Source organism: Microtus oregoni, unplaced genomic scaffold (genome assembly GCF_018167655.1).
Source record: "Microtus oregoni isolate MIOR12 unplaced genomic scaffold, Mior012 000002F_ref0000024, whole genome shotgun sequence".
NCBI classification, from domain to species: domain Eukaryota; kingdom Metazoa; phylum Chordata; class Mammalia; order Rodentia; family Cricetidae; genus Microtus; species Microtus oregoni.
Window position 1 is genome coordinate 64,647,274 of NW_024543061.1, and position 23,610 is coordinate 64,670,883.

The window sequence follows — 23,610 nt, forward strand, 5'->3', positions numbered from 1 at the left end:
CAAATTTTTTTAAATTTGAGTGCCTGGATGAGTTCACATCCGTACTGTGTTACTTCGTTTGTATGGTCTTTGTTTCTACCAGAAACTCTCCTTTACTCTTAGAGACATTGTCTCAGTGTACAGTCCTGGTCGGCCCTGAATTTCATGTGGCTCTCCTTTCCTGTAGAGTGCTGGGATTATGGGCCCGTTTACCGTGCATGTGTGTTTTCAAGATTTGTGTTAGCCGGGCAGTGGTGGCGCACGCCTTTAATCCCAGCACTCGGGAGGCAGAGGCAGGTGGTGGATCTCTGTGAGTTCAAGGCCAGCCTGGTCTACAAGAGCTAGTTCCAGGACAGGCTCCAAAGCCACGGAGAAACCCTGTCTCGAAAAACCAAAAAAAAAAAAATTGTGTGTATTGGTGTTTTGCCGATACATATGTATGTGAACCATTTGTCTGCAGTGTTGAAAAGAGCCCTAGAACTGGATGTAAAGGAGGTTGTGTGCTGATGCATGGGTGCTGAGAACTGAACCTGAGTCCTGCAAGAACAAATGTACTTTTAACCACAGAGCCATCTCTCTAATTCCTCTTTTGTTTGGTTGTTTGATTGGTTTTTTGAGACAGCATTTCTCTATAGCCCTGGCTGTCCTGGAACTAGCTCTGTAGACCTGGCTGGCCTCCAGCTCAGAGACCTGCCTGCCTCTATGTCTGAGTGGTGGGATTAAAGGCATGTACCACCACTCGCAGCTTCCTGGTTTGTTTAATATAATTTTTTTCTTTGACAACTTCATACATGTATGTAATGTATATTGTTCATGTTCATCCCCCATTACCCTTTCTTATTCCCTTCCCTTTGAAGCCCTTCTTTGTTCCTACTTACTGTCTTTTTTAATTGCTGCATTTAATTAAGGTTGTTTGCATGAACATGAGTGTAGGACTACATACTGAAGAAAAATGGCTCCCCTTATTCCAGCAGCCATTAACTGCTAATAATAGCACCTCAGCTAGAGTTGGGCCTCATGGACCTCAAACTCATGGCAGCTGGACTCCCTCATCCTCTGGAGGACTGGGACCCTAGGTGTGAGCCACCACAGTCAATTGCTTTTGTTGTTGTTTTTGTTTTTTGAGACTGGTCTTTTAGAGCTCAGATTGACTTTAAATTTACTGTGTAGTAGAGGATGACTTGTAACTCTTGATTCTGGTTTCTGCGCCCCCCCCCCCCCAAGTGTTTGGTATCACGGAAATGTACTCCCTCATCTAGCAGAGCCTTTTTCCTTAACCTGTTCTTTGCTGCCTGGGTTTAGTTCCTTGTTCTCCAGATTCCTTATTTGATCTATGGATTTTTTTTTGGTTTTTCGAGACAGGGTTTCTCTGTAGCTTTGGTGCCTGTCCTGGAACTAGCTCTTGTAGACCAGGCTGGCCTCAAACTCCCAGAGATCCGCCTGCCTCTGCCTCCCGAGTGCTGGGATTAAAGGCGTGCGCCACCACCGCCCGGCACCAGATTCCTTATTTGAAAGAGCAGAAGCTGGGCTTGGTGGTACGCGTCTTTAATCCCAGTGGCATTTGGGAAGTAGAGGCCAGTCTGGGTCAGGGGAGGTTATTATCTCAAAAAAAAACAAACAAACAAAAAAAAAAACCAAGAAACAAAAACAAGGCCGTCTAGTCAGTTGGCTCTGTGGGTGAAGGCAGTCCTGCCAAGCCTGATAACTTGAGTTCAGCCTCCAGAAACCACATAGTGCAGGTTGTCCTCTGTCCTCCACTTGTATGTATGGTAGTATGAACATGCCTTCCCACACAGAATAGAAATAAAATGTGAAGAAAAGAATTTTTAATTAGGGACTTATTGTGTAGCCCTACTGGCCTCAAACTCACAGAGATCCACCTACCTTGTAAGTGCTGGGATTAAAGGCCTGCGTCACCATTCCTAGCCAAGAAAAGAAAATTGTTAAACACACACACACAGCATCCCCCCCGCAAATCAAAATAATAATTCATGCTATTTAGATTTGTCAGGACTGATGATACATGTCTTTAATCCCAGCAGCATTTGTAATTAAAGTAGAGGCCAGTATATGTTATACACTGTAAGGTCTTTCTGTTACTTTCCTGAGTACTGATTCAGCCAGGTAAAGTAGAGGCCACTGTAAGGTCTTTCTGTCACTTTCCTGAGTACTGGTTCAGCCAGGTAAAGTAGAGGCCAGTATATGCTATACACTGTAAGGTCTTTCTGTCACTTTCCTGAGTACTGGTTCAGCCAGGTAAAGGTACTTTCCAGTCAAGCCTGGAGACTGAGTTTGGTTTCCAGAACACATGTCAGATAGAAGGAAAGAACTGTCCTCTGCCCTCCACGCGGGCACTGTTGCACACATGTCAGATAGAAGGAAAGAACTGTCCTCTTTGCACACATGTCAGATAGAAGGAAAGAACTGTCCTCTTTGCACACATGTCAGATAGAAGGAAAGAACTGTCCTCTGCCCTCTACGCGGGCACTGTTGCACACATGTCAGATAGAAGGAGAGAGCTATCCTCTGCCCTCTACGCGGGCACTGTTGCACACATGTCAGATAGAAGGAAAGAACTGTCCTCTTTGCACACATGTCAGATAGAAGGAAAGAACTGTCCTCTTTGCACACATGTCAGATAGAAGGAAAGAACTGTTCTCTGCCCTCCACGCGGGCACTTTTGCACGTGCACACATATATACTGACATCCAGTACCTGTTTTGTTTTGTTTTGTTTCTTCAAGAAAGTGTTTTTCACAGAGAAACCCTGTCTCGAAAAACCAAAAAAAAAAAAAAAAAAAAAAAAAAAAAAAAAAAGTGTTTTTGTGTTTCCAGACTGTTCTGGAACTCTCTCTGTAGACCAGAGATTTGCCTGCCTCTGCCTCTCAAGTGCTGAGATTGAAGGTGTACACCACTATAGTTGGACTTTTCTTTGGGCCGCCAGCTCACCAAAAAACAACAGGGAGACTATTGTTAATTATGAAAGCTTGGCCTGTAGCTTAGGCTTGTCCCACTAGCTTTTTGTTTTGTTCAATTTTTTTGAGACAAGGTTTCTCAGTGTAATAGCCCTGGAAGTCCTAGAACTCACTCTGTAGACCAAGCTGCCCTAGAATTCAGAGATCTGCCTGCCTCTGCCTCCCGAGTGCTGGGGTTAAAGGTGTGCACAACCACTCCCAGTAACTTCTGTTTTATTTCTCTTCAATGGAAGAGGAGAAAGAAAAGGGTTATGGTTAACATTTGAGCTTCTAGTATCTTTTTTGAAATTTTATACATATTGAGCCCACTATATTTTTTAAAGTTATTTTTATTATTTATATATTCATTTTGTAGGCAGTATTCTGCCAGCATGTATGCCTACATGCCAGAAGAGGGCACCAGATCTCATTATGGATGGTTGTGAACCACCATGTGGTTACTGGGAATTGAACTCAGGACTCTTAACCTGTGAGCTCTCTCTCCAGCCCCTGAGCCCACTATATTCAAATCAGTACAAAATTATGTTTGAGCGATGTCAAGGTCAGTGAGAAGACATCAGTGTAGAATACATGATCACTGCCCCAAAATAGTTTAGCCAGATTAGCCTCCCTATCTGTAGATTGAATAAGAAGTGTTACATTGTTGCTGGTGTGCTGTGTGGGTTTGCCTGAGATGATTGTCTCTTCTGAACTGTTAGGACTGATTCCTAACAAATATGGTACAACAGCCATGTATGTTACATTTGCATTGTTTGGTAGTTATAAGTAATCTGTAGAGATGTTTAAAGTATATATGATGTTACCAATACATGTCTTCAATATTGGTTTATTTTGTGTGTGTGATGTGTGTTTGAGTGCAGGGGCATGTGCATGCCATAGTATACATGTGGAGGTCAGAGAACATGTGGGAGTCATTTCTCTTTCTTGTCATCTCCGTCATTTTGAGGGGGGGGCTCCTTAGGAAAAGGCAGTTTATTCTGTGCTGTCTTTGGCCCCTGCAACATCTGGTACAATCCAAGCCTTTAAGCTCAGAGTTCAGAAGGGATGGGGCAGTTATGGAAGAACAGGGCCAGGGACTAAAAGAAAATCAACTCTCAATTCTCAGATACTGGGTTCTAGGAAGCCTAAAAGCAAGTGACCCAGTCAGAGCCTCGTCAAATGTCCTCTTTCCCCCAAATCCTCAATCTAAACCGCTTTATTGTGCGGCAATCACTGCGGTGCTGGCCTGTTTGAGCATCACTCTCCTCACGGGCATTCTGGCCTTCTCATGTTTATCAAGGCTACCTGCTCCTCTTTGCTCCCGTAAGGGACAGTTGTCTTTAACTAAGCACGGTAAGAGTGCCACGGTGGAGATTCCAGCACGCTAAGAACAGGAGGGCACGAGACAGCGGCTGCTGGAGCAAGTGGGGGCAGTTCCGAGACATTTGCTGGCCCTTCACTCTGCAAACTGATCCAGGAGCTTGAGGTAGGCCTGACGCTGGGATGAAATGTCCGCCAGCCAGCTCTGTCATTTTAAAAAAGGGACTGAAGAATGGCTCATTAGATGTAAATGTGCTGCCCAGTCTGACAACTTGCTCTCAATACCTGGGATTCCCATCATGGAAAGAGAGAAATAACTCTCATAAGATACCCCCTCACCTTCATACATGTGGCATGCCTGTGAATGCATATGCACACTTATACAGACAGAAATGAAATTTTAAATAATTTAAAGGGACTTGAACGTGTACTTTCGGTGTCTGTTGGGAAAGAGTCTTGGAACCAATCCCTTAGGGATGCCTAGAGTGACTTTTGTAACTCAGGACCAGATTTACCTGGAGTTGCTTGGTCATTTAGTGTTGATCCTTACTTGTGTGAAGCTGTCAGCAACAGATTTGGTGCATTCCTTTCCTTGGCTGAAGTACAGTTCATTCCTTGTGTGGATTTGAGCTTAGAGAGCAAAGCGCTTGCTACCAACTCTGGTGACGGATTCCTGTAACCCATGTAGTAGTAGGAGAGAAGTAACTCTCACAGGTTGTCTGTGGCCTCCACTTGTGCACTGTGACCTGTGTGTGCCTGTACTCAATGTAAACATGAGGATAGGAAGTGAAGGAAGACTGAGGATGCTGCCTACTAGAATAGTCCGTATGCTGAACCGGTCATGGTGGCTCGTGTCTGTTAATTCTAGCTCTTATGATGTTAGGACAGGAAGATTGTTGGTGAGTTCCAGGCCAGCCTGGACTACTACATCAGATTCTGTCTCAAAAGTTTTGTTTTTGTTTTTTAATTAACAGTTGAAAAGGGAGTTGGGTGTAATCTCTCACTTCAAGGCCAGCCTGGTCTAGAGGGTGAGTACCAAAACAGCCAGGTTACACAGAGAAACCCTGTCTCAGGTTGTGGAGGGGGTTAGACTAGAGAGATCGCCCAGCAGTTAAGAGCACTGGCTGCTCTTTCAGAGGACCTGGGTTTGATTTCCAGCACCCCTATGGCAGCTTAAAACCAGCTGTAACTCTATTCCCAAGGGGATTGACCTCTGAGGCCACTGCATGCACATGATGCACACATATGTTCAAGCAAGTATTTATACACATAAGTAAAAATAAAGCCTTAAAATTATTAAAAATCAGAGAAAGGTGGGTATGGTGGCACACACTTTTTTTTTTGTTTGTTTGTTTTTGTTTTTCGAGTCAGGGTTTCTCTGTGGTTTTGGAGACTGTCCTGGAACTAGCTCTTGTAGACCAGGCTGGTCTCGAACTCACAGAGATCCGCCTGCCTCTGCCTCCTGAGTGCTGGGATTAAAGGTGTGCGCCATCACCGCCCAGCTGGCACACACTTTTTATTCCAACATTAAGGAGGCAGAGGCAGGTAAATCTGAATTCTAGGCCAACCTGGCCTACATTTCAAGTTTCAGATCAGCCCGGGTTACATAGAGATCCTGTCTTAAGAAAAAAAAACCCACTATTTTTCCTGCCTGGACTTGTTTGTTGGAAGTCTTTCCCACTCTCTGGAGTTGGCATACTGGCTTCTGTCTCCCTTGAGGCTGGTGTTTGCTGTCAGCCCCAGCATGTCCTCACTGGAAGCAGCTCAGCTTCTGCTCACAGCCCCTCCTCTCCTGAAAGCTGGTTGCTCTTGACTCAGCACAGTGTCTTTTGTTGTTTTTTAATTGACACTTACTAATTGGACGTATTTATGGAGGACAATGTGATAATTTGATACATGGATTCTAACAATCAAATTAGGGTAATTAACATTTTCTTCTCTTTAAAATGTTTATTCTTTGGTGGCAGTGTTTATTCCTTTTGTTCCTTTTTCTGTTCCTTGAAACTCGCAGAGGTCTGTCTGCTTCTGCCTTCTGAGCAGCCCAGTTATTTATTGTATATATGTGTGTGCATATGCATGCATACCATGAGGGGTGTGTGTGTGTGTGTGTGTGTGTGTGTGTGTGTGTGATGAGTTGGAGTGTCTTCCTGGATCACTCTCCACCATATAAATTGAGGCAGGGTCTCTTGGCTGAACTCAGAATTACTTCTTCTGATGGTGTGGCTGCCCAGGCAGTCGCTGACTCCAGCTCATGAGTGCTCGGGTTACAGGTGGACCACTACCCACCTACTCAGTTCCTCATGCTTGCTGAGCTATCTCTCCAACCCTCTTGATTTTTCACCTTATTCTATCTAATCTATCTGTCTGTTTATCGTCCGTCAATCCATCCATCCATCCATCCATCTTTCCATCTTTCCTTTCCCGAGAAAAGGTTTCTATGTAGTCTTGGAACTCACTCTGTAGACTAGGCTGACCTCGAACTCAGAGATCTGGCTGCCTCTGCCTTCCAAGTGCTGGGATAAAAGGCATGCTCCGTCACCACCTGGCTCATTTTATTATTTGTACATGAGAGTACATGTGTTTGAATGTATGTATGCACATATCCATTCAGGGTCCTTGCAGAAGCCAGAAGAGGGTGTTGGCTGGAACAGCAAGTGCTCTTAACCCTTACCTGCTGGTCTCTCTCTTCAGACCCCAGAACTCTTTCAGGGCCTCACTATTTAGCCCTGACTAACCTGAAGCTAACTGGAAATCTCCCCTCTTAAGTGCAGGGATTAAAGGCATGCACCACCACACCTAGCCAGAACCCCTTTTTAAAACTGGTGGTCTGTGTTTGAAGAGTGCTATCTTCTAGTGGATCCAAGTTCAGTTCCCAGTACTTTATTGAGTGGCTCACAACCACCTATAACTCTAGCTCCAGGGGATCCAATTCTCTCTTCTGGCCTCCAACCGCACCTGCACATGTGAGTATACACTCTGTGTGTGTGTGTGTGTGTGTGTGTGTGTGTGTGTGTACACATACATATTTCTTTATAATTTTTTAGACTGGTAATTCCTTGGTTCTTTCTGCTCAGCCCTTTGTGTATGTAACCCAGTGAGATATCCTATTCTTTAGTCTTGGTGAGATTTGTGTGGCGTTATTCCAGTATTGATTATAGGCCAGGTATGGTGGTGCATGCCGACCTATAATCCTAGATAGACAGGAGGCCAAAGTAGGAGGATCACCAGTTTGATCCCAGCTTGGGCTGTTCAGATTGTTTGGGCTTCTGCCAGTCTAAAACCTTTCCAAGCTATGTAGAATTGTAGCTCATAGATTTGTTGATTGGAAATAGGAAAAAAAAATCGAGGAAAATGGATTTAAGGAAAGGGGGAACAGTGAAAGATAACATGACTGTTTTCAAGCTCGTGACTGATGGGCTGTGTATGGTCCTGGTGCATCTCGTTTTCACAGCTTCGTTTCTCTTCAAAGTAAAGTACCAATTCTGGCCTTTTGAAGTTTGGCAAACATTTTATGGCTCAGAGATGTGCATAGATTTTGTCATAAATATCAAAAATTGTGTTTGGGGTGGGCCATACTGCTCAGTGGTCCTTTCTATTCATATATTGCTTTTAGAGAATGTTTCAATAAGTAGTCACACTGGCCTCAGCCTGCAGTGTCCTGAGGGCTGAGATTAATAGCCCAGTGCCATTTTGTCTGGTCTAGATGTGAGGTCCTGACTGTTAATTCCCCGCTACATGGTCAGGTGCCAGAGACCCGAATTCCATCAACTGCTCTTCTCCATTACTAGCATTCAGTAGTTATTCCCAGGTGTGAGGTGGTGGTCTATCTCTTTTCAGGTAGAATGGAAGAGTCTCACTTCAATTCTAACCCGTACTTCTGGCCATCTATCCCCACAGTCTCAGGGCAGGTAAGTGGTGTTTGTTTTGTTCTTCCCAGTATTTATTTCAGCTCTGTGAATTAAGTTCTTCATGATGTTCTTAACTGTATGGAGGCTGAAGCAAAGTAAAACACACCTTGTTTCACTGAGTCCGCTATCACTGAGAGTCCCATAGTGTCTGGGTCTGACTCCCGTCCAGAAGCGCAGATATCAGCCCCTTGTTCCCTGATCTCCAAGGAGAAGGCAACGAAACATCCTTAGGGAACAGACAAAAATCAAGCCTGCTCAGTCTGAAGAGGGTACTCCTCTTCCCCCTCCTTTTCTTTTAGATTGAAAACACAATGTTCATCAACAAGATGAAGGATCAGCTATTGCCAGAAAAGGGCTGTGGACTGGCGCCACCTCACTATCCCACTTTGCTGACAGTGCCTGCCTCAGTGTCCCTGTCCTCTGGCATTAGCATGGACACAGAGTCCAAGTCAGAGCAGCTGACCCCACACAGTCAGGCATCTGTTACCCAGAACATTACTGTGGTCCCTGTGCCATCTACAGGACTGATGACAGCGGGTAAGCGCCCTTGCTTCTCTCCAATCTGAGGTGTTGATCTCTCATGATCAGGACCCCAGTCTGGAGGGCTCTGCGGACATGGGGAGTGGGGTATGTGTTTAATTCCTCAATCAGATTTTTATTAAGTGCCTACTGTGTGCCTAGCAATGTGCTAGGCATTGTGGGGGATACAAAGAAGTAGAAGATGCGGTCCCTGCCTTTGAGGAGGTGACATTCTTTCCTTCTCTGAATCAAGGAGTCTCCTGTTCTCAGAGGTGGAGAAGAGAAGGGAGTCAATCAAGGGGTAAATCTCACTGTTACCAGGGGTCTGGGGACAGGGGTTAGCAAACTATTGTTTTTGTACAGGGTTTGGGATTTCCTGAATAGTAATGGGCTGGAGGGTGGTGGTGAGGGATTGATTAGACACTATCTGGGGGAAATGAAATAGATTAGGTCAGAGGTGAACAGCATGACCCTATCTCCTTTTTCTCCCAATCCTAGGTCCTGGTTTGGTAATCACATCCCCCTCAGGCTCTCTTGTGACCACAGCGTCATCAGCTCAGACCTTCCCTATATCGGCTCCCATGATTGTCTCAGCTCTTCCCCCTGGCTCACAAGCCCTACAGGTGGTCCCTGACCTCTCCAAGAAGGTAGCATCAACCCTAGCTGAAGAAGGAGGCGGAGGTGGTGGTGGAGGTGGCAATGTGGCTCCTCCTAAACCTCCTCGGGGCCGCAAGAAGAAGCGGATGCTGGAATCAGGGCTTCCTGAGATGAATGACCCTTATGTCCTTGCCCCTGATGACGACGATGACCATCACAAAGATGGCAAGACCTACAGGTAGGAATCAAAGCAGGGGCAGGATGGGTTGAGGGCCACTGTTTCAAGCTTCCCCTATCTTCTTTGGGTCCTGTCCCAAGTCAGGCTCTGCTCAGCAGCTGTCCACCTGAGAGCCACTTGCATGTCCAGGTGTCCTGTGATAGGAAGGTGGAGCTGCTGGCACTTTAGCTGCTTAGCCCCTTCCTCCATGCCCACCCTCCCTTTAAAACTCAGATGTCATGATTCTTAACTGATTTTTGAATGACAGGAGAGTTTCTCTCTTGCAATAAGGCTTCCAACTGGGCTCCAGACAATGTCTGCAGCTCCCCCTTTTTCCCTTTCTGTTTCTTATTTTCCAAGAAATCTCTCTGGTGAGCATCTTACCTAACCCAGTGCAATCCATCAGCCCCTGCATGGTTTGGGGTGGGAGGAATAGCACACTTATGAAGTGACTTGTTTGCTCCCTTTCTAACTCCTGGAAGTCATTTTGATCCTCCACTTTCTCTCACGTTGTTGTTCCACAAAAGCACGTGCATATTGGCACGTGGCCCTGTGTACAGAGAAACTCCTTGCCCTTAGACAGGGAAATAACTTTAACCTCCCTGAGAACTTTCAGGGTCCCTAGTGGGTTTTGGACACTTGGTCCCGATGTGCAGAATGGGTTTAATTATTATCACAGCCTTGATGTATATAGACAGGGGCAGATTTGCATGGCTGGGAGACTGGTTCTGTCCTTAGTGTACCGAGATGGGCAATGTTGTTCCCATTTTAGGAGCGAAGGGAACTGCGGCACAGGAAATGGACAGAGCCTTGGGCTCATGGATTCAGTTCCCGGCTCCACCACGAACTTGCTGTGTGACCCTGGGCAAGTCCTTTTCCCCTCTCTGCGCCTCAGTTTCCTCATCTGTAAAATGGGGAGAATTCTTTGTATGCCTCCCATTTGTTGGGAGTATAGATAATTTTTAACATGTTGGGAAGGTCAGAAAGATTAGAGTTAATCATTACGTAGCATTATTTACTTGAATTGTATAGTTCTATGGAAAGTATCCACTAGTACACTGTTTAAATACCTCTTTCTACGTGAAAAAGAGGGCGGTGTTGCTATGCAGAATGTATTGAGCACTGCAGAATTCTAGCTGTAATTCAGAAGTTCATTGTAGCTTTATTATTACAGGTGTACCCCACTTTATACAATAAGTGTTCCTGGAAAATGTTTACATCATACCATATTATAAAGGTACCTGACAAGTTTGATTCATTTAAAGGCATTCTTTTATTATATCAGTTGAAATGAAAATCCCTTATTACTTGATTGTGTAGATACCTGGATTTTTTTTTTTAAATGTATTTGCTTAAAGTGAGGTCATTGTGACATGAGATGCATTTATATACCATGTTGAAGTAGTGGAGGCAACCCTTCTGGTTGACGAGGGTCCTCAGTTCTGCCAAGCTAATTTTTTTTCTCCATGCTAAGTTCCCCAACTCTGTATGAATATATACATGTATATGTACACAAAGAATTGTGAGTACATAGTTGGAAGGACGCCTTCTAGGACCTTCTGACCTTCTGTGTTTTTGAAATTCTTGAACGCCCCTATACTTCTTAAAGGGAACCCTGAAGTTGAACTCTGACTAATTATGTCCTAGTTGAAAAAAATTCCATCAGAAACTTAAAATTCTAAAATCCAGAGGAATCTTCCAAATCACAAAGAATCCTGACTTTCTTACTATGCAGTTGAACTTAAAAAAAATAATCCTGATTTTTGTGTATTGTACGTCAACTACTTCTTCCCAGTTGTCAGTAGCATGGCTGGGTATTGGAGGAATTAGGTGCTGTTGCTATGGACAAGTCAACTTAGCTTGAAGTCTTTATTCCCATTTACATAAATGGGAAGGTCAGTCAGATCTACTGTGTGAAAATATTTTGAGGAGAAATCTGAACATTTAAATTGTTTTCAGCATCTTAGAAAAAAAAAACTGGTATAATAATTCAAAGTGACTGTTGAATCCCAGCCATTATATTGCATACCATTCTCACTGTATCTGATGTACATGGTGTCCATTGAAGCAGTGGACCAAATGATGTACGGGCTAGCGTTCCCTTCCCACTGCCAAAACTGTCCTGAATCAGCTAACTACTCAGCACCCTACAGTAAAGTACTTATTTGACTTCCTAGAACTTCCAGTTTTTAAACACAGGTTAAATATTCCTTGTCGAGACGTGGTCAAGACTTTGTCTTTTTTTCAAATTTTGGAATATTTGCACATACATAATGAGATACCTTGGGGATGGCGCCCAAGTCTGATCATGGAAATTTGTTAAGCTGGATGTGGTACCTGGAGCACACCAGCAATTTAGTACTCAGGACGCTGAGGCAGGAGGATCAGTTCAGTGCCAGCCTGGTCTACATAGCCTCTCAAGCCAAAACCAGTTAGCTGCTGTGGGGCTGCTGTGGGATGTTGGGTCTGTCAGCTGGTCTTAGTCGGTGTGACATTTCCTCTCCAGATAGTGGCTCAAGCCTAGGAGGGCTCTTCCTAACACTCTGGACTTGCTCACTCTTTCTCTGAAGTTTCTCCGACCCGTATAACTGCTAGACCCTCCTGTAGCTGAACCTTCATGCCTAACTCCAAAGATACGGCTTTCTTCTTTTTTGTCTTCCTCCTTTAGACATCTGCCAAGCTTTTTTAAAGCTTGCCTTCCCTGCAGTTTTTCTTTTAAACTTTAGTAAAATCATGTTCAAGCTTTAAATGAGAAAGACGTTAATTTGTTTCAAATTATATATAGGTAGTCTAATGGTAATTTTACATAGTATTTTTAGTGAGCCTGTGTTTTGACTTCCGTCTGTATCATAAAGTAACATATAGAATTTTCCACTTACAGTGTGATGTCACTGCTTAGGAAGTTTTAGAGGATTTCAGATTTTTAGGTTTTTGGATTAGGGTGGCAAAGCCTGTACTTTAGTGGTCACCTGAGATCAGTGCCTTCACCTGGTAGATAGATATTCAGCCTCTGCATGTATATTTCTAGTTCTAGGCCATGGTGTTAGCTTAACATTGTGGTATTATAGTGAATAGCTTGCCCTTTGACAAATTGTTTTTGGAGCTTTGGGGGTTTCTTTTTATAGAATTAGGAGAGTACCTGCCAGGTTATTCTGAGTAGAAACAAAGGTGCTTGAAAGTACCTCCCCTGTCCTGTCATTCTCAAGCTGCCTCATGATGGCCTCCTGACCATTGTCACTGGCATTGCCGTTAGGCCCTAGGATCTTTTTAGACTTGTTATTCTATTGCCAGTCTTTTCTTTTGTTTTGAGACAGGGTCACATGCAGCCCAGGCTGGCCTTGAACTCTGGATTGTCCTGCCTTCTACTTCTTGAGTGCTGGGGTTACAGGCATGTACCATTGTACCCAGTTTGCCAGTCTATTTTCAGTTAAGTTTCTCAGATTCTTCTCTAATTAAAGCTTTGAAGATATTCTTCTGATTCCTCAACATAGGGCTCTCACTGTAGCTCAGGCTAGAATACAAGCCCATCACAGACCTGCCTCAGTCTCCCGAGTGCCGGGATCATTTTCTCTTTCATAATGAACTTCAAGGGTGATGGGATTTGAATTAAAATATATTAATTAAATTTAATACTTGAATTAAAATGTCTTGGGGCCGAGGATACAATTCATTAGTAGAGCACTTGGTATGTGGCAAGGCCTAGGTTCAAGCCCCAACACTGTAAAATCTGCAAAATTTTAGTTATCTAAGGAACTTACTTTGCACTTGTGTCTTATAAGTGGAATTATGTCCAATTGTTAACTGCAGTCTTTATAAAACATTTGTGTTGTCATTGGCTCTCCCATCAAAACTGAGGCTGTTAGCAGTAATGCCATTTTATTAATAAAGAACATTTAGCTTACCTTTGGTGGTCCTGGGTGCTTGCTGGCCCTTCTAGAGGCAAAATTAATATCTTTATTTTAAAGAATAAAAGACTACAGTCTAGGTTAACAGGCAACCTGTAACTAACTCTGTTGGATTAGAGCCCAGGTATCTAGATTCCCCATTGACTGTTTACTTTTGACCATGATGATCTTTCCTGCAATGTTTGGGTGTCTCAGTCTATAGCCAATGACTGATAAACTGGGAGTCTTTTCTTCAGACTTACATACAGTAAGTAGAGAATGAAAATTGGTTATCAGTTACTAGAGTTTTAGTGAAAGCATTAGTACAGAGACCACAACAGCAATACCATTTTCTCAGAGGGAATTTGTTCTAGTCTTGGTCTCAGCTATTTTCAAAATTCTTCTGAAAAGAATGCAAGAATCATTATCCCATACCCTTTGATTTACAAAGATAAGGTGAAGAGAAGAGCAGCTTACCCTAGTGGTCTGGCTTCCAGGCCACCTCCTTTTCTGCTCACTCATAGTGTGCCATGGCAAAGCTGTTCCTAACTCATGTATAAATAACTGTTACTCAGTAAAGTCTAAGGGGATGGGGCTCATTTGATATTGTTGTGTAGTGTCAGAGCAGGAGTGATCCACTGGTTCAGGTGACCAGTAAGATTCTATTCAGGTGCCAGCATTGGCTTCATGTGCTAAGGAAAAGAAAGGTGTAGCATTGCGGTCATTGCTTTTCAATTCTTTTATTCTCGTTAAGATTTAAGGATTATAATCCAGTACTAACCATTTCCTTGGCTTGTTTTAAAAGTGGTTCTCATTTGATTGGCTTGAGGCTGGGGGCAGAGGCAGGTGATTAATGAAACATCAGCTACAAGATAGAGACCAGATATGGATTAGGAAATTTTGGTACTTTCCATCTCCATCTCTTTAGCAGTCACTGTAATAAGGAAGTAGGGAAAATCACTAAGAAGACGGTTGTCTGCAGATGCTGTTTTCCTTCTTTATTGCATGGCGGGGAGGGGCTTGAGAATGTCATGAGACCAACATGGAGTGCTAGGAGTACCGTGAAAGGTTTGAAACCTTAGCTGTGCCAATAAAGTCTACATCAGTGAATGCCAACCTCTGGGTTGTGTCCCCTCTGGGGGTCACACAACCCAAACAACCCTTTCACAGGGGTCACCTAAGACCATCGGAAAACAGATATTTACATTACGATTCATAGCAGTAGCAAAATTTCAGTTATGAAGTAGCAATGAAATACCACAGTATGAGGAACTAACTGTATTAAAGGGCCACAGCATTAGGAAGGTTGAGAACCACAGATCATAATATCTACCTGTCTTATTGGGTATTTCTGAGTGCTTGGCACTGTGTTAGGCTGGGCATGGAGGCACATAGCTATAATCCCAGTTTGGGGAGGTAAGAAATAAGAGGGTCATGAGTTGAAGGCCAGCCTGAGCTACATAATGATTTCAAGGCCAGCTTGAGCTGCATGAGACCCTTTCTTTGAAAAGAAAAGAGGAATAAGGAAAAGCTTTTACAAGCCTCACTATGTAGCTGGAACTCGACATGGGGTCAGGTAGAAGTCTCTTGGCAGGATTGTGAGGCTCAGCAGCGCCTCCTGGTGGAAAGCTCTAATGTTACCCTTGCTTGGCCAGGTGCCGGATGTGCTCACTGACCTTCTACTCAAAGTCGGAGATGCAGATCCACTCCAAGTCACACACGGAGACCAAGCCCCACAAGTGCCCGCACTGCTCCAAGACCTTTGCCAACAGCTCCTACCTGGCCCAGCACATCCGTATCCACTCGGGGGCCAAGCCCTATAGTTGTAACTTCTGTGAGAAATCCTTCCGCCAGCTCTCCCATCTGCAGCAGCACACCCGGTAAGGTTGCTCCTCCCCTCGCCTGGCTCCAAAACACCCAAGACCATGTGGCCTGTGCCAACTGTTCTCTCTTTTGCCTTTTGAAATCTTAATCTCTCTTGTTACTGTCTGAAAATTAAACTGTATCCTAGCAGTGGGGGGGCCTTGAAAATTGTTATTTCCAGTCCCCAACTCTGGAACAATTTTTGTGGTTTCTCTCTGTGTCTGTTTGGAAATCCTCTACAGAGCAGACCCTGCTTTTACTATATGCTTCAGTTCAGAGCCATGGTGTGCATTCAACTTCAGGTCCAGGGGAACAGGCGGTATTGGCCTATGTTCAAATTGCTATTTGGAAACAGGGTAACTGTGGTGAGTGTGCAGCCTTAGGAAAAGGCCGAGGGTTGACAAGACCGAATACTGTAAGGTTACCGAGAGCCGTGGGTTGCAGCTCTTCATCATCTCACTGCCATTCTAGCCACCGACTTGCAGTCAGCAACAACCTAGACGTGGGTGTCCTCTTCATTAGCCTCTCCAGCCGGAGCTTTATTGGGAGGAGGGAGGAGGGGGTGCTCTCATCCGTCAAGCAACATCATTTCACCCAGCAGAGCGCTGAGCCCATGGTGTCGAACTGCTTCCTCCTCCCCCCTTCCCTCCTCTCCTCTCCGGCAGGATCCACTCCAAGATGCACACGGAGACCATCAAGCCCCACAAGTGCCCACACTGCTCCAAGACCTTCGCCAACACCTCCTACCTGGCTCAACACCTCCGTATCCACTCGGGGGCCAAGCCCTACAACTGTTCCTACTGCCAGAAGGCCTTCCGCCAGCTCTCCCACCTCCAGCAGCACACACGGTAAGGGAGAGGGGCGGGCTACTGATCCCGCCCCGCTGGCATGCCCTCCCCACCCCCGCCCCGGACACATACAACCACCCGCATGCGGGGGGGCGGGAGTGAGACCTGGCTGGAGGAGAATGTGACCGCAACAGAAAAGAAGTGGATGCCAAGAGAGCCTTTCTGGAGCACGAACTCTATCAAAAAGACACAGTGATTGTATTTCTTGATTGATTAAAGACAGAGAGAAACTCAAAACAAAGAAGACGATTTCCTTCACTTTTCTCCCTGAAAATACCAAGCACACATCTTACCAGATTTCTTCTTTGGTGCTGAAACAGAGACATTTGGTTTTAGAAGACCTACCTCTAGCCTCAAGACACCAGTTATGAGTGGGAGATATGATCAGATTTAAGTTGGCATCGGCCTGGATACACTCAACAGCAACAAGCAAGATTCTAAGGGCTGCCAAGAGTAGAGCACAAAGGGAAACTGAACTAAACATTCAACAAGAACTGGGAACAGACTAAAGAAGCTCCTGCTTCATAAATAGGATGCTTGCATCGAATCCATCAATACGGAGTCTCTAAGGAGAAGGGGGTCTGACACTCGAAGAGCTGACGGTTTCCTTCAGTGATGTCTCAAGACGAAGTGGAGTCCAGACTCCTGGCAGTTGGCTATCTTCACCCTGCTTCTTGTGAATGTGATGTTCTTACCCAAAAGTAGTCAGACACAGCCTTGAGGAGCTTGCTGTCATCGTATATTTGAGACTTTGATCGTAGAGACAGTTCTGAAGTCCTTGAAAAGAAACAATTGGTGCATCCTCACATCTGGGCTTGTCTTAGTAAATATAGGGTCCTGTGGTATTGGGGAAGAGGTTAGAGTGATTCTAACTTCAGGATTTCCTGTCATTAGGGGCTTAGATTGCAGGGGGGTAGGAGAGGTGGGGGAATCCCTAGGAATTTCCATGAGTTTCCACTAATGTCTCTTCTACTTTCAACAGTCATTATAACCTGTCCTTTGATTTCAGAACTATCTCTGACTATGATGCTCAAGGTTGAAGGGACTGTTTCTGTCTGTAGGGTGGGGACCAAGGAGGAAATGTTGTGTATTTTTCTTTTTTCTTACAATTGTAGTTACTTTTTATTTCTGAATATTCACCACGGGATGGTTACTATAGGAGCAGATATATGTACCAAATCATGACCTGTGTCCTAGATGCTGAGGCCTCAGTCGCTCTTCTACCAGCACAATGAGGCTCTCCTTGAGCTGAGTGCTACAGGCAATAACCAGAAATCAGGCTCTAAAACCACTCCAGGTCAGAGGAGCTAAAGCTAGTGCCTCATGCAGGTTCCTCAGGAGGCAAACCTGAAGAGCCTGTGGTCTGGTGCGGAGCTGGTCTTTGTGACCTTTGCTGACGTCCTTACTCTCTTCTGTGCAGAATCCACACCGGTGATAGGCCGTACAAATGTGCACACCCAGGCTGTGAGAAGGCCTTTACACAACTCTCCAATCTACAGGTGAGTATCTGGTTTCCACATACGACCTTGGGTTTAAGACTTGGGACTGACATTTGGCGGAGAACTAAATTCTCTTTAAAATTACTGAGATGAAGCTGGGCCTGCTAGCCTTTGATCCCAGCTGTTTGGAAGGCAAAGGCAGAGTATCCAAAGTTCAAAGCCTGCCTATGGTACAAAATGTGTTCAGATCAGTTCTGGCAACTTAATAATAGTGTCTCAATTTAAAAAAAAAAAAAATAAAAGGGTTGGGAAGTTAGCTCCCCAACAGATAATAAAGTGCTTGCCACAAACATGAAGGTGTGAAATTGATCCCTAGAACCTACTTTCAAAAAACAGAAACTAGTAGTTTTGGTATGTGCTTGTTATCCCAGCACTGGGAAAGTGGACAAAGGCAGCTCTTTGGAGCTCTCCAAACAGCCAACTTAACCAAATTGGCTAGCCCCAGACCAATGAGAGACCATCTCTGAGAAAACAAGGTGGGTGGCTCCTGAGTAATGATTCCAAAGTTATCACTGGCCTCCACATGCATGTACACCTGAACATACACCCAGAAATTTTTTGAAAACCTAGGGGCTTGTTCATTACTTCTCTATCCCCCATTGGCTCTCTAACTCCACTCTTCTCTCTTCCTGTATCCTCAATTGATCACCAAGCCTATACTTTTTGCCTGTCTGTTGGCCAATCAGCTTTTACTAGCCATTGAGAGTAATACATATTCATACTGTACAAGAGGATTGTTCTACAACATATAACTCCAACTCCAGGAACCCAGTGCCCTCTGACTGCCCAGGCGTCTCTACAAATATGCCCATAAAAATGTTTAAAATCCAGTGACAACCTGAGCTCCATGAAAACCTCTCAGAAAACAAAAAAGCAATCACAATATATAAACCAATTACATGTTAGCATTAATAGAAAACAATTATTCCCAAATCCCACTAAAGGAACTTAATGGGAAAATGGTATTATTTCACATTTTACAGTTTTCTTTTCCACAGCCCACTCTAAGCAAGCACCTCTACCACTGAGCAACATACCCAACCCTTGTGATTTTTCTTGTTTGTTTTTGGTTTTGGTTTGGTTTTAGTTTTTTAAGACAGGGTATCTCTGTGTAGCTTTAGAGCCTCTCCTGGAATTCACTCTGTAGACCAGGCTGCTCTCAAATCCACAGAGATTAACCTGCCTCTGCCTCCCAAATGCTGGGATTAAAGACGTGTGCCACCACCACCCACCTGATTTTTTTTTTTTTTTTTTTTTTTTTTTTTTTGGTTTTTCAAGACAGGGTTTCTCTGTGGCTTTGGAGCCTGTCCTGGAACTAGCTCTGTAGACCAGGCTGGTCTCGAACCCACAGAGATCCGCCTGCCTCTGCCTCCCGAGTGCTGGGACCCACCTGATTTTTTTATACTTAAATGGTGTGTTGTGTAACTCAGGCTGGCGTTGGGACCTCCCATCCTAACTCTTCAGCCTTTTAAGTGCTAGGATTGTAGGTATGTGCTGTTATGCCCAGGATTTTTGCAAGTTTCAATCTGTTGCTTGGCTAAAAGTGAACATGTTCTTTCATCTGATAGTCTATAATATGAAAGAACAAGAGTGCAAAGGCAAACGCTTGTATTTTACTTGTGTAGATATGTCATGGTTATTTGTGCATGAGCATAGGTAACACCTGAGGGTCTGTACCTTCTTGAGACTGTGCTTTACCACAGCTAGACTTCACCATAGTTGCCTAGACCAGTAAACCTTTGGGAACCTCATTCCTGCCCCTGCACAGCACCCCATCACATCCAGCCCTTCCGTGGATACTTAGGATCTCAAGCAGGGTTCTTAATGCACAGCAAACGCTCCACCTGCTGACCCTTCTCCTCGGTCCTTGTCTTATTATTTTGAAGAATTTTTATTCTGTGAGGCCCTGTAAAGGGTTGGGGAATCCCAAACCTCACTTTAAGAGCCACTGGAAGAGGGAGACCAGGTAGGTGTAAGTCACTGTAACTTTTAGAACCTTGGTTGTATGCCTTGTGAGATACAGCTCCTCTCTTGGCAGTTTCACTCAAAGCAGCTCTACTGCCTTCTAGAACGGGAAGCTAGGATATCCTGTGCTTACCTCAGGGCTCTCTCTCCATAAAGGCCAAGGAAGGAACAGTATTCATTTTGGTTTCTCTCATTTGTTTGCAGTCTCACAGAAGGCAGCACAACAAAGACAAACCCTTCAAGTGCCACAATTGTCACCGAGCGTACACAGATGCAGCCTCACTAGAGGCTCACTTATCTACACATACGGTGAAGCACGCCAAGGTGTATACCTGCACAATCTGTAGTCGGGCATACACATCAGTAAGTGCTTGGTATTTTCTCTTCCCATGTCTGAGTCCCTTTTTGATGGAAATCTTTTGTGAATAGCTCCACATGTGCTTGCCCCTGCTCTCACTTATTAGAGTCAGTATTTAGAGATAATTAGCACCATAAGCAGTGATTCTTTATTCTAGACACATAAGGCAAGGTTTTGTGATGAAAAAAGGTTTCAGATATTTTTTATGAGATTCTAGAACAAGATTATCAAATGGCTTTACTAAGGAGACCTTTGAGAAAAATAACTTTCTCTACCAGCTCGGTGTCCATGGTGATTTTTAAAGGTCCAGCTTTAAAGCATCCCTTTATAGGCATGACAGTGAGGGTCCGGCTCCAGAGCATCCCTTTATAGACATGACAGTGAGGGTCAGGCTCCAGAACATCCCTTTATAGACATGACAGTGAGGGTGCATGGTGGTAGTTGCCATTCATGTCTTTCCCTTCCTTTCATTTTAACTTCTTTTTGCTGTCTTTCTCAGGAAACATATCTTATGAAACACATGCGCAAACACAACCCTCCTGATCTTCAGCAACAAGTGCAAGCGGCGGCAGCAGCAGCAGCAGTGGCCCAGGCCCAGGCCCAGGCTCAGGCTCAGGCTCAGGCCCAGGCTTCCCAGGCATCACAGCAGCAGCAGCAGCAGCAACAACAGCCTCCACCACCACAACCACCACACTTCCAGTCACCTGGGGGAGCTCCCCAGGGTGGGGGTGGTGGGGACAGCAACCCGAACCCTCCACCCCAGTGTTCCTTTGACCTGACCCCCTATAAGACGGCAGAGCATCATAAAGACATCTGCCTCACCGTCACCACCAGCACCATCCAGGTGGAGCACCTGGCCAGCTCTTAGAGATCCTTACTGCCATCCACTGGAAAGAGGGAGAAGTAGTTCTGGTCCCTCCTTTGTCAACTCCTCTTGGTGGGAAAGTTCTCTTCTTCCTTGACAAGTCCTGTCTCCAGCTCCTTGGTCCTCAGGCATGGCTTCCTTCGCAAGATAACCATCCTTAATCTCAGCTGCTCCTGATTGACAAAGGGATCCTGAGCTGATAGTGTTACCCAACAGCCCCATCCAAGCAGAGCTTTAAGACTGGGGGTTGGTGCTTGAGAGAGGATCTGCTCTGGCCTCACATCTTGTCCAGTGTGGGCACTTACCTTCCTCTCTTCTCATCCTCAAAGTTGGGGCCGATAGAAGGCTAGCGGCTGGTCCTCCCAGATAATACAGAAGGAAGCTCTAAATGCAACCAACCTTCCGTTCTACGCTTACCTGTAAAAGAACAGGTTTTGCACGTGGCCTGACCCCTGTGAGCCATTTTCTTTCCCTTACATGGTCTCACTTCATATTGGGTGGTGACTACCTTTTTATTTGTAAGGAGGCCAGTAGGCAATACATGGTCACCAAGGTGCCAGAGACTCTCCAGGTGACCAAGGGTGGTTATAAGAGTGTGGGTAATGTTTTTCCTTGCAGCCTCCTTCTCTGCCAACCAAGGGCCTATATACTTTGCCTCACCACACCAGTCCAAGGAGCTATGGGAGCTATGTTCTTTGTAAAACCCCAGCCAGGGTATTGCAGAGAAGGGAGAAGTCAGGGCACATACAAGGACTGGACTTAGCTCCCTAGGTGCCACGGTCAGATGCCGGACATGGATTTATATATAAATATATATATATATATATAAGTATATATATATATACCTGCTCATCACGGCCATCTTTGTTGTAACCATTTCTGTGTTTATAAATGCATTATCTCTGAGAATTTTCATATTGATGTTTTATTTTTGTCTTATTTTTCTCCACTTTGTCCTCTGGCCATGGCATTTTGATTTTCTTTTACCTTTTAATTTTTTTAATCACGGCAGATTTCAGAGAAAAGAAAGTTAAAATAATCAGGAATTATACAGTTGTTATAAAGCAATTTAAAAATGAAAAAAATCTTATGTACAAACTAAGGGGTGTTTTTAGAACATTGTATAGAAATAAATTCATGTTTAAGGATGAGAGCAGTGAGCTACTGATGTAAGCTAGCATGGGAAAAGACTGTTTGGGGAGATACTAGGACAGTATTAAGGATGGAAACGAATGTGTGAAGAGTGAATGCTTGTATGATAAGCCTCCATGTGACTCTCCAGCCATTTTAGGTTTAGGAACATTTGTGTATAAATTCTGCCATCGGGATTGCATTGCCTACATATGTGAGAGCAAGGTTTTGTTTAACAAAACAGCTTATATTCCTTACCCTTTGTCCTCCACACCATCAAAAAAAGGGGTGGGGTGGGGGAAGTATGGCCTCTTCAAAGGACCTGCACTAATTGTGCCTTCCCTATTGTCCAAATTCTACTGGGCATGTGTACACACACGTATGTGTTATTAGACTGCAGTGCCTAAGACCAGAGGTTTCCAGTGAAGGAAACCATAGCCAGCTACTGGGCTTAGGACTGAAGAGAATGCAAAATGCAGTGAGCTTCTATAACACGGTGGTTATCGTGCTCACCTCACAGTGGAAGACAGTTGTACTGGACAGAGCATGACCAAGGCTCCTCACAGTCCACCATGAAAGGATTCGGCCTAATTTCCAAGACGGCTTCATGAAGATTAAGTCTGATACAGTACTGAGAAAGTTGACAGAAGTTCTCAGACCTGAGAACTGACCCACAGTCTACCTAGTGCTGTGGAAAAGGGAGTTGACTCAGCTTGTGACTAGACCTCTAGGACAGTTCTCAGCTTGCCATTGTTGCTTAGCTTCTTGATGCTTTTCCTTCTCTCGCTGACTGCTGAGTCTCTGTCAGCCCTGTTTTCATCACAAGAATGGGAATAAGTACCTTTGTAGGTGAATGTCCATTCCCAGTCCCACCCAGTGATAATGTTGCCTACTGCTACTCACTGTATAGAGAGGAGTGGGCAGAGCTTCAGTTATCCCAACAGCATGCTCTTGTAATTAGAATGGAGTCCACATCCTACTCCTGTGCGTTAGCATCTGCTCGGTAGTGAGCCACCATTTTTTTTTTTTTTACATATTTGCTCTAAGGAAGCTAAAATTTTATCCTAAAAAAAAAAAAGCTGTGTGGTGTAATTACTGTGAAAGATGCATGAACAAGATAGATTCTTGAAGAATATATTGCCACTATTACATTATGGGATTTGAGTTTGTTTCCCTAAGGTAGCAGCCTGCCAAGCTCTGGCTTTTGTACAATGGATGCTAGTTTTAACAAGGGGATGGGTGACGTCTAGGTGGTCTAGCTGTCATAAAACTTAATGACCCAGTTCTTTCAGAATCATGTTAACATCATACATAAAATACAAAACAAAAACGTGGGTTCTCCCGTTAACAGCACAACTGCAAAACCAGTGCGTGTTGTGTTCTATGTAAAAGTACGTTGAGTATATAAAACAGGAACCTTAGCTAGGTGTGGTGGCAAATGCCTTTAATCCCAGCATTCGCGAGGCAGAGAGACAGGCAGATACCTGAGTTTGAAGATGGCCAGGGCTACATAAGGAAATCCTTTACAAAGCCTGACAACTTCGGAAGAAAGTATTTGCCTCAGATCATACCTGCTTCAGCTTTGATTACCAAATTCAAAATAAGCAAAGCAAAATAGCTAGGTTCCCTACTGGCTGAAAGGGGGTGTTTATAGAATATAATTCTAGATAGCTGTTTCTTCCCCATTTATCAAACATGCTCATT

General features: G+C 44.4%; 1 protein-coding gene across 12 annotated transcripts in view; it reads left to right on the forward strand.

Annotated features, from left to right (window-relative positions):
* Znf384 (zinc finger protein 384) overlaps positions 1–21,927 on the forward strand; it is a 32,756-nt gene extending 10,829 nt beyond the window's left edge. For 3 of the 12 annotated variants that reach the window (XM_041637583.1, XM_041637573.1, XM_041637593.1), the window contains exons 3-12: positions 8,090–8,160; positions 8,460–8,697; positions 8,933–8,980; positions 9,178–9,514; positions 10,266–10,358; positions 15,033–15,257; positions 15,906–16,088; positions 17,509–17,587; positions 19,757–19,915; positions 20,410–21,927. In XM_041637583.1, the coding sequence (XP_041493517.1) occupies positions 8,095–8,160; positions 8,460–8,697; positions 8,933–8,980; positions 9,178–9,514; positions 10,266–10,358; positions 15,033–15,257; positions 15,906–16,088; positions 17,509–17,587; positions 19,757–19,915; positions 20,410–20,778 (1,797 nt within the window). In that variant the 5' untranslated portion in view covers positions 8,090–8,094 and the 3' untranslated portion in view covers positions 20,779–21,927. Of the gene's footprint in view, positions 1–5,226; positions 5,281–8,089; positions 8,161–8,459; positions 8,698–8,932; positions 8,981–9,177; positions 9,515–10,265; positions 10,359–15,032; positions 15,258–15,905; positions 16,089–17,508; positions 17,588–19,756; positions 19,916–20,409 lie in introns of all 12 variants that reach the window. The other 9 variants (XM_041637610.1, XM_041637601.1, XM_041637619.1 and 6 more) reach the window with 8 other exon arrangements.
* Positions 21,928–23,610: the final 1,683 nt, after the last annotated feature.